General features: G+C 36.7%; 1 protein-coding gene across 50 annotated transcripts in view; it reads right to left on the minus strand.

The window, feature by feature from the left end:
* ABI3BP (ABI family member 3 binding protein) overlaps positions 1-15,120 on the minus strand; it is a 496,221-nt gene that overhangs the window by 161,349 nt on the left and 319,752 nt on the right. For 45 of the 50 annotated variants that reach the window (XM_073614901.1, XM_073614909.1, XM_073614887.1 and 42 more), the window contains 8 exons: positions 14,128-14,196; positions 13,181-13,255; positions 7,702-7,770; positions 7,525-7,599; positions 6,718-6,780; positions 6,211-6,282; positions 5,785-5,856; positions 2,717-2,782 (listed from right to left, as the gene is read on the minus strand). In XM_073614901.1, coding sequence (XP_073471002.1) covers positions 2,717-2,782; positions 5,785-5,856; positions 6,211-6,282; positions 6,718-6,780; positions 7,525-7,599; positions 7,702-7,770; positions 13,181-13,255; positions 14,128-14,196 — 561 coding nt within the window. The remainder of the gene's footprint in view (positions 1-2,716; positions 2,783-5,784; positions 5,857-6,210; positions 6,283-6,717; positions 6,781-7,524; positions 7,600-7,701; positions 7,771-13,180; positions 13,256-14,127; positions 14,197-15,120) is intronic. The other 5 variants (XM_073614893.1, XM_073614890.1, XM_073614916.1 and 2 more) reach the window with 5 other exon arrangements.

The following is a 15,120-nucleotide window of genomic DNA, read 5'->3' on the forward strand; positions in this document are numbered from 1 at the left end:
AGCAACTGCGTGATGCTATCATGTCAATATGGACCAAAATCTCTGAGGAATGCTTCCAACACCTTGTTGAATCTATGCCACGAAGGCAAAAGGGGGTCCAACCGGGTACTTGAAGGTGTACCTAATAAAGTGGCTGGTGAGTGTATATTCCATACTTTACTTGTGTTATGGAAATTTAGATTCAGTTCTCTTCATATCCAAAATCGCAGTGTTGCCACAGCTTAGCTACAGCAATAGTCAGTGTGCATGAACCAGCCCAACTTTGGGCATGTTCTAGCTGTTTAGTGCACGTGCACAAAAAGCCTTGATCACTTATGAGCTGATGGCACTCAGAGTGGGACCACTAAGTGCACTTTGTGCAAATATTACTTAGAGCTTCACCTGCCTGATTCAGTTAAGCATACATTGAAGAGGGGGGTTCCTTTATCCAAGGTGTGGGATGAGGACAAAATCACCTACATTGCCAACTGATCACCCATGCAAGTGCACATGCAAGGGTAGACTGAGATTGCACATAATCAAGTGCCATATTGCTGGCACTGCTGACAGGTCCTGCAACTACTTGTTGCTGGAAGTGGCTACACTTGCAAAATCAGACCCTAAACCCGCTGTACTGTCAGACCCAGGTAGATTAGTGCAGGTTACAAAATGTGAGCTGGACTTTGGCTGCTTTCTGTTTACAGTGACTTACTGCCTGGTTCTCTAGGTACAGTTATTAACCACTTCCATACTGTGCAAATTCCAGCACTCCTCTCCTACATTGATGCTAGAAAATTACTCAGAACCCCCCGAACATTATATATATATATATATATATATATATATATATATATATATATATATATATATTTTTTTTAGCAGACACCCTAGGGAATAAAATGGTGGTCATTGCAACTTTTTATGTCACATGGTATTTGCGCAGTCATTTTTCAAACGCAATTTCTTTGGAAAAAAAAATATTTTCATGAATAAAAAAAAAGTAAAGTTAGCCCAATTTTTTTGTATAATGTGACAGATGATGTTATGCCGAGTAAATAGATAACTCACATGTCACACTTCAAAATTGCGCACACTCGTGGTATGGCACCAAACTTCGGTACTTAAAAATCTCCATAGGTGAAGCTTTAAATTTTTTTACAGGTTTGAGTTACAGAGGAGGTCTAGTGCTAGAATTATTGCTCTCGCTCTAACATTCGTGGTGATACCTCACATGTAGGGTTTGAATGTTGTTTACATATGTGGGCACGAATTACATATGCGTTCGCTTCTGCGTGCAAGCTTGAGGGGACAGGGCGCTTTAATTTTTTTTTTTATTGTTTATTTTATTTTATTTTTTTATGCTTTCCTTTAAAAAAAAAAACGATCACTTTAATTCCTATTACAAGGAATGTAAACACCCTTGTAATGGGAATAGTGCGTGACAGGTCCTCTTGATGAAGAGATGTGGGGTCTATAAGACCCCACATCTCTCCTCCAGGCTGGAAAGCATCAGAACAAAAAAAAAGAGCGATCTGAGTAAACGGCTTTAATTCAGGCGGCCCGGACGTGACATGATAATGTCGCTCCCAGGCCTCTGAGAGTGATAGAGATTGCCGGGGAACATCTGTCACTCGGATTTCTCTATGGCTTCCTTCCAATGCTGGCATACTCCTTCTCCGGGTCCCTGATTTCACAGGAGAGCCCCGGGAAACACGGGAGGGCGGGTGGGGGAGACGTCCCCTCCCATCATCGGTAAGATCAATCAATTGGCTGAATAACCGCTATGATCATTTTTGTGGTGTAGGGAATTGCCGGCGGAAAAAAAAACCTATATCTGGATGATGCCTGTAACTGTAGGCATCATTCAGATATCACCACTGAAAGCCGAGGACGTTATATGATGTTCAGCGGTATGGAAGTGGTAAAAAAGACATGCAAAGTTACACAAAATCAAACATGTCTTTTTTCTTCTTTTATTAATTTTGCAAGTCCATACACTCAGTTTTAAATTAACAGGAAGTTTCTCCCACAAATTTCTGGTGAAAAAACTGCTTTAATACATTGATGCTTTAAAGTCATGGCCCGAAAACATACCACTCTACAATCAAACACAGGATTATTAATACAAAAACATCTGAATCTGGATAAATGACATTGTGATATAATGTGGTTGGCTGGAGCTTGCATAATGTGCTCTGGTTATAGGAACACCAGTGAAAACTGTATGAAGTTTAGAACGTTTAAGCAATCTGTCTAACCATACAACATGGATTTGACAATAAAGCATATATTAATATGATCCGGGTGTAGCAGACTGCCATCCAAGAACCAACTTTAGTGCAAAAAAGATAAATACAAGCAAGTGGTTTTAGAGGTTATTTGTTTAGTTAACTATAAGAAGTCATTTGTACCTCTCTAAACCACTTCCAATAAACACTGACAAATGTGCTGTAGTGAAACAAAATAGTTCAAAGGGAAAAAAATAATAACATTGCTTATTCCTCAGCATGCATGGAAAAGTTCCGCAAGCAAATGTTATCTTTACACAGTGGTATCTTGGGGTGATCATAAAAGTCAGATCGTAAAATGTCAGAAGGGAAAAGATGAGATCTATATAGAACAAAACAGCATTGTTAGCATTGTGTTTGTGGAATACATTTCATTCCAATAAAGGCATGCTAATTAAAAAAAGAAAAAAAATCTGTGCTGAAAATGTGAAAAAAGTATGTTTTATTACCAGTCTGTGGGGTTGGGCCCACCGTTGAGTCCATTTTGTGGGTAATTTTTTGAGTTTTGGCTGGAACTGCAAATAAAAAAGTGAGAACTCAGACTATACTCATCAGATTGTCTTAAGATTAGGTCATGGTAATTCCAAATCTGGGTAACCAAGTCATGCAATACTGATTCAACATCATCCCTGGTGACTTTACAACCTGGCAGAGGAGGATAAGAAAACATTTTGTCTGCAAAACACTAAGAGGAGTGTAGTTCTCTTTTAAACAAAAATGTTCCTAAAAAGCAAAAAAACCTTGAAAAAGCATAAAAGTTAATCCACAGGAATAAAAAAAAAAAAAAACGTGTTATTAAATAGAGTTATTTACACAGACTGGTGGCTGTTTCTTCATGTAATGTAGTTGTGTTTCCTTAACTGAATGAAATAGAAGTATTTGTTAATACAAATTTCTACATGTCTCTAGGAAAGATGCTGGTCTTGGTCTGGAACAAAACTTAGGAGATAATGTACACCATGTAACAAATGAGAAATATATAAATGTTTCAAAATAACAAAGTAACATTATGAATTTAGCTGGCATGTTTTCTGAAGTGAAGGAATTATTCACAACAAATCTGGCTAAATGGCATATGTCCCAATATATTTTATTAATATTTTTAGGTTACGATCGTTCTAAATCAAATATAGGTATTGTAATAATGATCACGTCCTAGAAAACTGCTGACTGTCAGAAAGTTTACATTTTGTTTTCTGCATTGCAAAATTCTTTAACTTTCGGATATTATACATTGTAAGGAAAGGCTGTTAACACCTGCTGTAGACTTTTTCAGCACACGCTGACAGATAAATTCTTACTATGCCTGTTACTGACCTTTACTTTTAATAGTTGATTGGTACCAGGTGATACTATTTATATGTCCAACTACTACTTGCACTGCTATGAGAGTTCATGGATTCTCATATCTCAAAAGCAGAATATTATCTTTTTCTGGGGTTAAAAAAACAATGGAAGTAAGGATAAAATATCAGGCAGGTGCCATATTTATATATAGGATTCATTGTTATTAGAAATTATTTCCATTAAATGTATGAATAACTAAATAGAACGCTGGTAGATTTGTCAATGGGTATTGGTGGACAGGAAATTTAATTACTTCACTATTCTTACTTATGTTTAAATAAAATCTGTCATAATAAATGTATGGAGCAAACCAGAAAATGTGGAGTAAAATCTGATTTGCATATATGCATATTCTTCCAGGCCAGTGACTCAAAGTAATGAAGGGCCAGCATGACAGCAAAGAAAAAAAGTATTTTAAGTCATGGCTCCTTCAAGGCTGGACTTTACTTCAGCAACATTGTGATATTTTATTTATCCCTTTATGCTGCTTTTTGACAGTTTAGGAAAATGACACTGTTACTACAGTGCCTTGCAAAAGTATTCACCCCCCCTTGGCAATTTTCGTGTTTTGTTGCCTCAAAACCTGGAATTAACATGGATTGTTTGAGGATTTGCATCATTTATTTTACAGAACATGCCCACAACTTTGAAGATTTTTTTTTTATTGTGAAGCAAACAACAAATGGGACAAAATAACAGAAAAGGTCAATGTGCATAACTATTCACTCCCCTAAAGTCAATACTTTGTAGAGCATCTTTTGCGACTATCACAGCTCCAAGTCACTTTGGATAAGTCTCTATGAGCTTGCCACATCTTACCACTGGGATTTTTGTCTATTCCTCCTAGCAAAACTGCTCCAGCTCCTTCAAGTTGAATGGTTTGCGCTTGTGAACAGCAATCTGGGCTTTGACTAGGCCAGTCCAACAGATTTACATGTTTTCCCTTAAACCACTCAAGTGTTGCTTTAGCAGTGTGTTTAGGGGCATTGTCCTGCTGGAAGATGAACCTCCGTCCTAGCCTCAAATCACACACAGAATGGTACAGGTTTTGCTCAAGAATATCCCTGTATTTAGCACCATCCATCTTTCCCTCAACTCTGACCAGTTTCCCAGTCCCGACTGCTGAAAAACATCCCCACATCATGATGCTGCCACCACCATGTTTCACTGTGGGGATGGTGTTCTTTGGGTGATGTGATGTGTTGGGTTTACGCCAGACATAGCATTTTCTTTGATGGCCAAAAAGTTCAATTTTAGTCTCATCAGACCAGAGCACCTTCCTCCATACATTTTGGGAGTCTCCCACATGCCTTTTCGCAAACTCAAATCGTGCCATTTTGTTTTTTGCTGAATATAATGGCTTTCTACTGGCCACTCTGTCATAAAGCCCAACTCTACGGATCGTACGGCTTATTGTTGTCCTATGTACAGATACTGCAGTCTCTGCTGTGGAACTCTGCAGCTCCTCCAGAGTTACCTTAGGTCTCTGTGCTGCCTCTCTGATTAATGCCCTTCTTGCCTGGTCCATGAGTTTTGGTGTGCGGCCGTCTCTTGGCAGGTTTGCTGTTGTGCCATGTTCTTTCCATTTGGTTATGATAAATTTGATGGTGCTCCTAGGAATCATCAAAGATTTGGATTTTTTTTATAACCTAACCCTGACTTGTACTTCTCAGTAACATTGTCCCTTACTTGTTTGGAGCGTTCCTTGGTCTCCATGGCAGTGTTTGGTTAGCGGTGCCTCTTGCTTAGGTGTTGCAGCATCTGCGGCCTTTCAAAAAGGTGTATATATGTAATGACAGATCATGTGACACTTAGATTGCACACAAGTGGACACCATTTCACTTATTTTGTGACTTCTGAAGGTAATGGGTGCACCAGAGCTTTTTATGGGCTTCATAACAAAGGGGGTGAATACATACGCACATGCCAATTGTCATTTTTTTATTTCTGAAAAATAGTTTTATGTATATATTTTTCTAATTTTACTTCACCAACTTAGACTATTGTGCTCTGATCCATTAAATATAATTCAGATTAAAAAACATTGAACTAAAGGCTGTAATGTAACAAAATAGGTAAAACGCCAAGGGGGTGAATACTTTTGCAAGGCACTGTATATGACTTAGAAGAACAAGCTGCATAAACTCAACAATGAATGCCTTTACTATACCAGTTGTAGTTTGTGTCTTTTTTGGCAATGGAATTTTAGGTTGTGCAGGAGAAACCCCTTGTTTCTTTGATGCTGTAAAATAATGGCAATTTTAATTAATAAAACTCTTGCTATAAATGTGCAGGTCATTTCATCCTTAGTGTCTAATGCTGCTCATCAAGCAAAAAAATGTATTTAGGCTTCATGCAAAATCAATTAAATTGTAATATGTATCAAGATTGAATATTTTTACACGCTAATGATACTATAAATAAGCAGAAAGGCATTAAAAGAAGGTTTCAAATAGGCAAATCATCTTGCTAGCTATTGGAGAGAATGTATAGACTAGAAGGTATGCACGGCCAATACTGCAAGCAAAACATTTGCAGCCATAGCAGATACCCTATTTGCTTCTACAGTGTAGCAAGCTATACAGAAACATTTTACCCATAGTAGATTGTATCCTTTGGGAAGTAGTGGGAGTATTAGTTGAAAAAGATGTGGTTGTAGTCCGATACGCTAAGATTAGAAAACAATATATACTTGTATATTAATATTTACTCTTGTTATGCAGGACAATTCATTCTCATTCATTTGGACATAACCACTAATTCGGTTCCCCAGAATCAAGCGTTCCCCAGAATCAAAAGCTTTAAAATCTAAAACTTTTATTTTTTTTCCACTTATTGAGAAGGCTGATTATAGAGCAAGCATATACCCTTCTGCGCTTATAGTCCAAAGATATCAGATTTGTTTATTTGCTATGTATTTGCTACTATTGAAGCCAAAATATTTTACCATAGGTTATCATTTTGGTGTGTTTTATGTGCATTGGGCAATGCTTATTATATGGCGATACTACAGCATTGTTATATGCTTTAGTGAAATGTGTCTCAGAAAATAGTCAAATACCCATGTGCAAGTGAAAAAGCCTGAATCATAAAATGACTTTACCAATTGTGGTATGTGACTTGGCTGTTGATGTGTGCTTCTGAACAACGAAGTGACCATTGGAAGCTGCAAACAAAGGCTCATAATGATTTAATGTTCCCATAAACATTACTATGGCAACAACAGTTTTGTACTATTTCTACCTCACTAAAGAACTAGCTTGCACAGTTAAATAGTAAGTGGTACTTACTAACCATTCTATCAGGTTTTGAGTGTACTTGTGGTATTCAAGAGATTGATCAGGCTCGTAAAAGAGCTACTTTATTCTAGAAAAAGACTCTGATTTAAACTCCTGGAAAAAAACAAACAAACCTGAAGAACACCTCCTGTGGTACCCCTGTCAGGGTGTTCCTTTATCCAATCACTTCACTCAGCACCATTGGAGCACCACTGTATCTATATAACTGGTCTTCCATCATATTTCAATTTTACTGGATATAAAATATACAATTGTAGGGCAGAGATCTACTTCTTCTGTAGTGGAATGCCTGTTTTTTGTCACAGAATAATTAAACGATCTGGTACCCTTCTAGTGGGATTGCAGATGGAAGTTGTGCCTAGAGTATTCTTATTGTTTTGTTGTAAACATGAACCACAGTGTACAAAGGGAATATAAAGAATCGCTATAGAAGTAATCTTTGAGTTTTTAAAATTGGTAATGGAGCCACTAAAAGAAAATCTCAAAATAACAAAATCTGAGCAAAAATGCAAAATCCATACTGAAAACAATAACATCTAAAATGATTGTTTTAAGTTATCAATATTAGGTTCTAAATTAAATATATTTGCTGGCTTCAGAGTATATATTACCTAAAGTAGTTTTTTCAGGTTCATATATATGAAGTGCATCTGTTGTAATTATTTCAGACTCTGGCAGTGTGCTGTCTGAAATAAAATTGAAACAAATAAGAAATGAAGCCTGTTAGAAAAGAGTTCTGTCAAAGATAGCATAAATTGTATCCATTAAAATGCACATAATGATTTTACCAGCTTCAGATTCTGGTGCCTCAGTGCTAGGGACAGGTTTTGGATGAAATGATAAAATTTCATTTGGAACTGAAAGAAAGAATAGAATTTATATTGAGCTTCTAGGCAGTTTAACTGAAGATGGAATTATTTAGTGTGTGAGGAAGAGTGCGCAAGGTTCACTCAGGAACATGAAAATACTAATCCTGTTAAAGAAAATGGACAAGCTTAAAAAAGTATGTGGCAATATTTTATTAAATTCTTACTATTTAGCGCAGGCACTGTAAGGTGCCTGCATGCCACATCTGATCCATGTAGAGTGGTCTTCTTCCACCATACTGTGGGTACAAGTACCAACCAGTTTCACATTATGCTGGTTCTGATTGCTACTCTGTAACCACTTTAAGACTAGACCTTTTTGGGCACTTTTTGTTTACATGTAACAATCAGTATTTTTTGCTAGAAAATTTGTTAGAACCCCTCAAAATTATATATTTCTATAAAGCAGAGGCCCTAGAGAATATATTGGTGGGTGTTGCGATTTTTTTATTTCACATGGTATTTGTGGTATTTATTTTTCACAAAAACACAATATAATATCCAATTGTCTGGTAGAGTTTAAAAGATAATATTACGCAGAGTAAATAGATGCCAAATATGTCACTCTGTAAAATTGTGCACGCCCATGCAAATACTGTGAAATTTATATCCATAAGTGATGCTTTAAAAGCCTTTACAAGTCACCACTTTAGATTTACACAGGAGATGTGCTGCTAGAAAATTCTGCACTCGGTCTGATGTTCTGATGTGTGGGACAATCAATGTTTGTGTGCATGTGGGACTGATGCATGCGCTCGCCTCTGCGTGCAAGCACAGGGGGGCGGGGTGTTTCAAATTTTTTTCTTTTAACCTCCCAGGCAGTATGATTATTATGTCAAATTTTTGATGCTCAAAGTGGTACAATGTTTTGCATGGAAATTTGGCGGTTTATATTGTAGGCCTGTACTTCTTAGGAATAACACACTTAAATCTGTCCAAACAAGAGTCTAGTAGACATCCCAGGTATGATAAAGTTTGAAACACAAAATCATAAATTATAATATAATAAATAACTATAAATAATTATAATAAATAATAATATAATAGTAATAAAATTTATTCAATAATGTAATCAATTCAAAAACACTGAAATTTGCTCAGTTGCAGAATTGTCGCTGTCGTTACTTTCAGTGTGTGATAACGAATTTCTCCATGAATCACTATCACTCAATTCGGCACGTGATTCTAATTTATTATCGCTGTTTTCTAGCTGGTCTAAAACCACTTTTGATGTAAAGGGACACTTTTTGGTTGCTATGGACAATCGCCAGTTTCCAGGCAATGAGAACAGTATATATAATATAAAACTACATGCTAGGCACTGGACAAAGCAGGGAGGTGAAATAATTTGATACAGTAATGTAATCTGTAAGACTACAGTGTACTGTATGTATTGTGTGTTTTTAACTTTTTGAATTTGGCGTCGTGCTCCGTCCCCGTGCGTAGCGACGCTCGCAGGGAACTGAGCACTGTGATAGATTGAGCGGAGGACACGACTCGCACACACACAGCGGGGAAACATCGCAGGATCCTGGGGACAAGGTAAGTAACTTTGCCTGGATCCAGCGATGCGATCTCGAGTGTGGCTTGGGGGTTACCACTTTTGGTACTTTCCCTATTTAAAAATGGCATTGTTTACATCTGGTTTCCTATACCATAGAGGTGATTAGAGCCATTTCAGTCTCCCGTGAGATGGGAGAACCAGCGAAAGCCACGGAAGGCGGCAGGAGTGGGGTATGTCCACTCCCACTGCTTGTAAAAACAATCCAGTGACTAATTAGCTGCTAGGATTGCTTTTACAAAAAAGCTGACCATTGGCTCTAAAAGACAATACTGGGATGAAGCCTGCAGCTGCAGGCATCATCACGGTATAACCACTTGAGAATCACAACATGGTTTCTTATGGTGAGCATTCACGGAAGAGGAGCTAGGAGTGCCAGCAGGGGACCCCAGAAGAATAGCATCAAAGTTGCTCTGTGCAAAACCATCGCACAGAGCAGCTGAGTAAAACATGTTTATTATTTGAAAAAAAAAAACGAATTTAAGTGCAGCACCCTCCTAGTTTAGGATGCTATGTAAATTTAGTTTTGGCTGCTTCAGTAATCAAGGGAGTAGTAATTGTTTGGCTCCATCTGTTCAGGGTTTATCAGGCTGGAAGTTTGATTGCTTCCTCCTGCCTCTGGAAGAAGCTTACAGAGCTTAGGGCAGGAGATATAAATAAATCAGCCTGAATATTTATCAGGTTCCAGCTAATCCCTGGAGAGGAGTGTCCAGCCTGCGGGGCTGCTGCTCTCAGGTAGCCCATGGACTGTACAGTTACTCTAGAGGTCTCAGCGATGTCAGGGTTTAGGGCCTGGATGGACTTTGCTAGTAGCTAATTGCAGAACCTCACCACAGGGAATCTGGTCTGGAGAGGTGCTGTCTCACTCACTGTAACATATCTAGAGGAAGCTGAAAGGTGGCAGCTGTTCTGGAGACTTGTGAGAAAAGACCCTAACTGACCTTTGTGGCTGTTTAGTGTTATATAGGGTTTTATAAAGAAGAGTGCCAGATTAGGTATGAAAAATAGTAATACAATATAATTTAATAAAGTGTATTATTTAATTTACACTGGATTGAGAATCCTGAGAATAGTAATAGTCCTACTTCTAAAACTATTCTTACTAGATGAATTGTGAAAGTGTTCTATGATGTATTCTATAACTTTCATATTTGCATCACATAAAATTAAAGCTTTTAACTGAAAAAAAAACAAAAACAGATCTGTTCCCTTAAAGCATATTAAACAGCATATGGCTCATTCTGTGTCATTTGGCTACCCCATATCACCTAAAATACCTAGCTGATCTTGCCTGGTTATACCCTCCCCCTGTAAACTAACCACAATATAACACAATGTAAATCACGTCACTGTACCAAGGGGGAAGTAGCTTCAGCACTGCTGTAACAGGAATGTGCTTCCTGTATGTGGCACAGACTACTACACTGATTATAAGACTCCCCTACAGTCCACTCGATTTGACATCCAGTATCAATAAATACAGGTAATCAAGCTGGATCAATTTTAGTTTTAAAAATTGATTATTCCTAAAGTTCATCTTAAAGCTGCGTTCATTATGTATACTAAATCACACACACAAGAATTTAAATAAGACAGGGATCTGCTTTGCACATGATTGACGTGGACACCTCTTCTCTTTATTCACTAAACTTAGGGTGCTATTTATAAGAACTGAAAAGACAAGCTAAGAAAAGTAAGCTCTTGCTTTTACTAGCCTGATTTTTTTTTCAGATTAAGCAAGCAATGAATTCAAAGTAGCACAGGTATTGTACTTCATATATTGGAGGCCCATGGATGCATGCCAGCTTTTAGCTCACAGCAGTGCATATATTGATTTACATTTGACTTACACCACATTTCTTACTGCTGGGTGCAGGCATTGATGTAATGTTAGCATTTCAGAAAAAACAGCAACAATAGAGGATAAAATGTAACCCTTATTCTTCTAATTAATCACTAGAGTTTATTTAAAATACATCCATAGTACAAACAAATTAATCCACCCAATAATGACTGTTTCAGGTGTAAAACACGATTCCCTGGGACATATAGACCAGTATTCAGAAGAAGAATGTTTTGCAAGTGATATAATCTTTGGTGGCTGAGGTGTTTTACATATGAAATAATTTTTGGTGGCTGGGGGAATTTTTTGTATGTATTATGGTGACTTTAGGAAAGAAAAAGGGCTGCATTCCATCTTCTATTGTTGCTTTTTATTCTGTCTTTACTGTGAATTAATTTTGAATAAAGGCTGGTGACTTCAGCAGGAGCATGTAGGATTACATCTCATGTATCCTCTATTGTTCACAGTTTTGTGAATTTTACATAAATAGCACCCTTATCGAACATTCACTTTAAAAAGGCTGGCCATACATTATGCAATAGTCTGATACAATTCCCTTTAGATTTACCTTATATATAGATATATATATATCTATATATATATATATATAGATATATATATATCTATATATAAACTTTAGCGCCTTTAGATAAAAGAACTGATCATCAAATTCCAGTTGCAGTAAAAAACTCGCTAATAAGCAAATGGCAAAGAAGCAAAGTGAGAATATAAAAACAGTTTGCTGTGCTTAGGGTTGATCAAATTCATGTGAACATGCAGAACACACAAAAAACTAATAAAGTCCCATTAGGTGATGAAACAAAGTGCTCGTGCTTAAATCGACATTTCCTGTGCAATGGTGTTCAGACTGGGTACCCCACATAGATGTACACTCACCCTGGATGTTGACCAACTATTGCTAGTATGGTCTAATAGGCATGTGGGGATACCCCTAGGGAGCCTGTTGAAATGATGTCTCATGCATGAATGCACCTCATAAGTATGGATGGAAATGACAAAGGAGAACCTTCATTGCGCAATGCCGTAAAACCTGGTTTATTAAATACACAAATTAAAATAATTCACTCACTCAAGTGCATTATAGTCCTGGCACCCAGCGTGTGTAGCAGGTGATTATTAAGGGTAATTGGCCCTGATATGAAAAGCCGCCGTTTGCAGCATTCAGCTTGATTGCCGCGCGGTGAAACCTTCGACGTTTCGACCTGTCACAAAGCCATCATCAGGACCACTTCCTTTGTTCTCCTTGGTTCTCCTTTGTCATTTCCATCCATACTTATGAAGTGAATTCATGCATGAGACATCATTTCAACAGGCTCCCTAGGGGTATCCCCACATGCCTAAACGACCATACTAGAGATAGTTGGTCAACATCCAGGGTGAGTGTACATCTATGTGGGGCACCCAGTCTGAACACCATTGCACAGGAGATGTCAATTTAAGCACGAGCACTTTCTTTCATCACCTAATGGGACTTTATTAATTGTTTGTGTGTTCTGCATGTTTACATGAATGTGATCAACCCTAAGCGAAGCAAACTGTTTTTATGTAGTGCAAGGGTCTGCCTGATTGCATATAAATTGAAAGTGTTAAGGTTTGATCTCTTATTATATGGTTTTGGTAAATCTAAAGGAAAATTGTACAAGAAAATTGTACAATGTATGGCCAGCCTTATTAGTGAGCCTTTTTAATTGGTTCAGTAAATCAACTTCATCCATCTATATGTTCAGTAAAACAACTTGAGTTGCAAAGGATCTAGCATAAATACACTGAAATTAAATTCAAATCAAATGGATATTCATTAAAAACAATTTCATATAAATTAGGGATATTGGAAATTATGGATCTTAAATACAAATTAAATAAAATAAGAGTATACAATCATTTCAGAATAGGGCAGCAACATCTAACCATATAATTCTGGCATAAGCCAACCAAAAATGTATAGCTTTAAAGTGAAAATATAAAGTATATTATACCAGGAATGGGATGCTGTACTGTAGTCCTAACAATGCTTTTCGGTGTGGTAACAGCACTAGGATCTCCAATAAATGCTGAAAAAAATCCACCCCCCCCAAAACAAAACACATTTAGTTACGGTACTTTATTTTACAGGTGCACTGATACATGCTTGTGCTTGTAATGAAAAATGCTTGCTGAGAACCTGTTGAGGTAGATGCATCAAAGGAAGGGAATCAGTACTGTGAAATACTTTTTTTTCTATGATAAACATTGAATATTAAACATAACCTCAGAGCTGACCATCTTTGTCCACTATAGCTTCACAAAAATATAGAGGCCTTTATGTGATAAGGTTAAAAACAATGAGCAAAATGAGGTAACTTGTATTGTCCAACCAGAAGTATTTGTTCATTGTTGTGATTGTTCTTAATTGAAGAATGAGTGAATTAGCTGCTTCTTATTGTTTGCTATAAGTTACTGCACATCTTTGATCATTGCACCACCTTAATAAAAATATGATATGCTGTATTTGAAAAGATGCTTGCATGCACTGCATTCAAAATTTGCTTTGATATGTCTACCTCAAAGTCCAATGGTGTGGTTTATGGAGGCAAAAAAAAAATTCCATACTTTTTCTGTAGAAGTATTCATCCTAAAAGCACAAATGCACCTTTAAAATGTACCTTTCCTCGTGCTGGAAAGGATAGAGAAAATGGTAGGAAATCGACACTGTGTCAATGTCTACATCATTTTCTTGTACAGAAAGCAAAGCTGACAGCGAAGTCATACCATGGGTGCTGCAGCAGAATGAGTCACAGCAATCAAGCTGTGATATTTTCTTACTACAATGGATGGATTGTGTGCATGTAAGCAGAAAGAAATGCTGAAGTAATGAATGAAGATGACTGCCAGTGTGCAATGATTAACAAGCTCAACGGACCATTTTGTGAAAAACAAGCATTACCAGTGGTTTTTTTGTGAGTTTTAGAGGGCATGGTGCTTTGTTTGCCTGGGATATATTGGCTTGTGGTTGCTGGAAAAAATATTGAATTAATTGATTAATACTTTAATAGAAAATACTCCTCATGAATTTTAACATTAAATGATCGCAATACTACAAAAAGTGTGCAGCAGTAAATAACACACATATTAGACAATTTGTTTTATGAAGCCACTTCTTTGTTTTTGAAAAGGGTTTAACTGTCTAACTATATTACTTTATATTAGTGATGAATTAGTTCACCACAACACAAAAAACTCCTAAATATTAAGTATATGTACAAGGTAATAAAGTTTAGCAAACACAAGTGTGCTCTTTCATTTATACAGTTTATACAAACTGTTGTAATTCCTACACCGTTCACCTGATTTTGATGTAAATACCCTCAAATTAAAGCTGAAAGTCTGCAGTTAAAGCACATCTTGTTTGTATATATATATATATATATATATATATATATATATATATATATAGTAAAATATTACAAATCACCAGTTAAAAAAACAATATATAAATTGTTTTGTTAGTGTTAAATGCACTGTTCATTCTTAAAACCATTAGAGTGAGACAGCGCTTAAATCAAATTTAGTGACTTATATAATACCACATAAATGAGCAAATGAAACCAAAGGAAATAAATCATATAAAAAAATCATATAAAAAATTATATAAAAAAGTATAGTCCACTTATACTGTATTTAGTGCTCAGTCTGCCTAATAAACTGATAAGCCCGCATATAAAGTTGTGCTCTGTGCACTATTCTTGTTTACTCGTGTCAAGAACCACCATGTTTTATTTCTTTCCACCACACACTGCACTCACTAGAACAATTTCAACCCTTGTATAATAAATGAAAGTCAAGATGCACTTTTCAAATCATTGTATATCTTATATACTACATCAAGCCTCCATCAGCATCCACTACTGGCACCATAGACCGGGCCTTCCATTGGTAT

The sequence above is a fragment of the Aquarana catesbeiana genome, linkage group LG02 (genome assembly GCF_042186555.1).
Source record: "Aquarana catesbeiana isolate 2022-GZ linkage group LG02, ASM4218655v1, whole genome shotgun sequence".
In the NCBI taxonomy this organism is placed as follows: domain Eukaryota; kingdom Metazoa; phylum Chordata; class Amphibia; order Anura; family Ranidae; genus Aquarana; species Aquarana catesbeiana.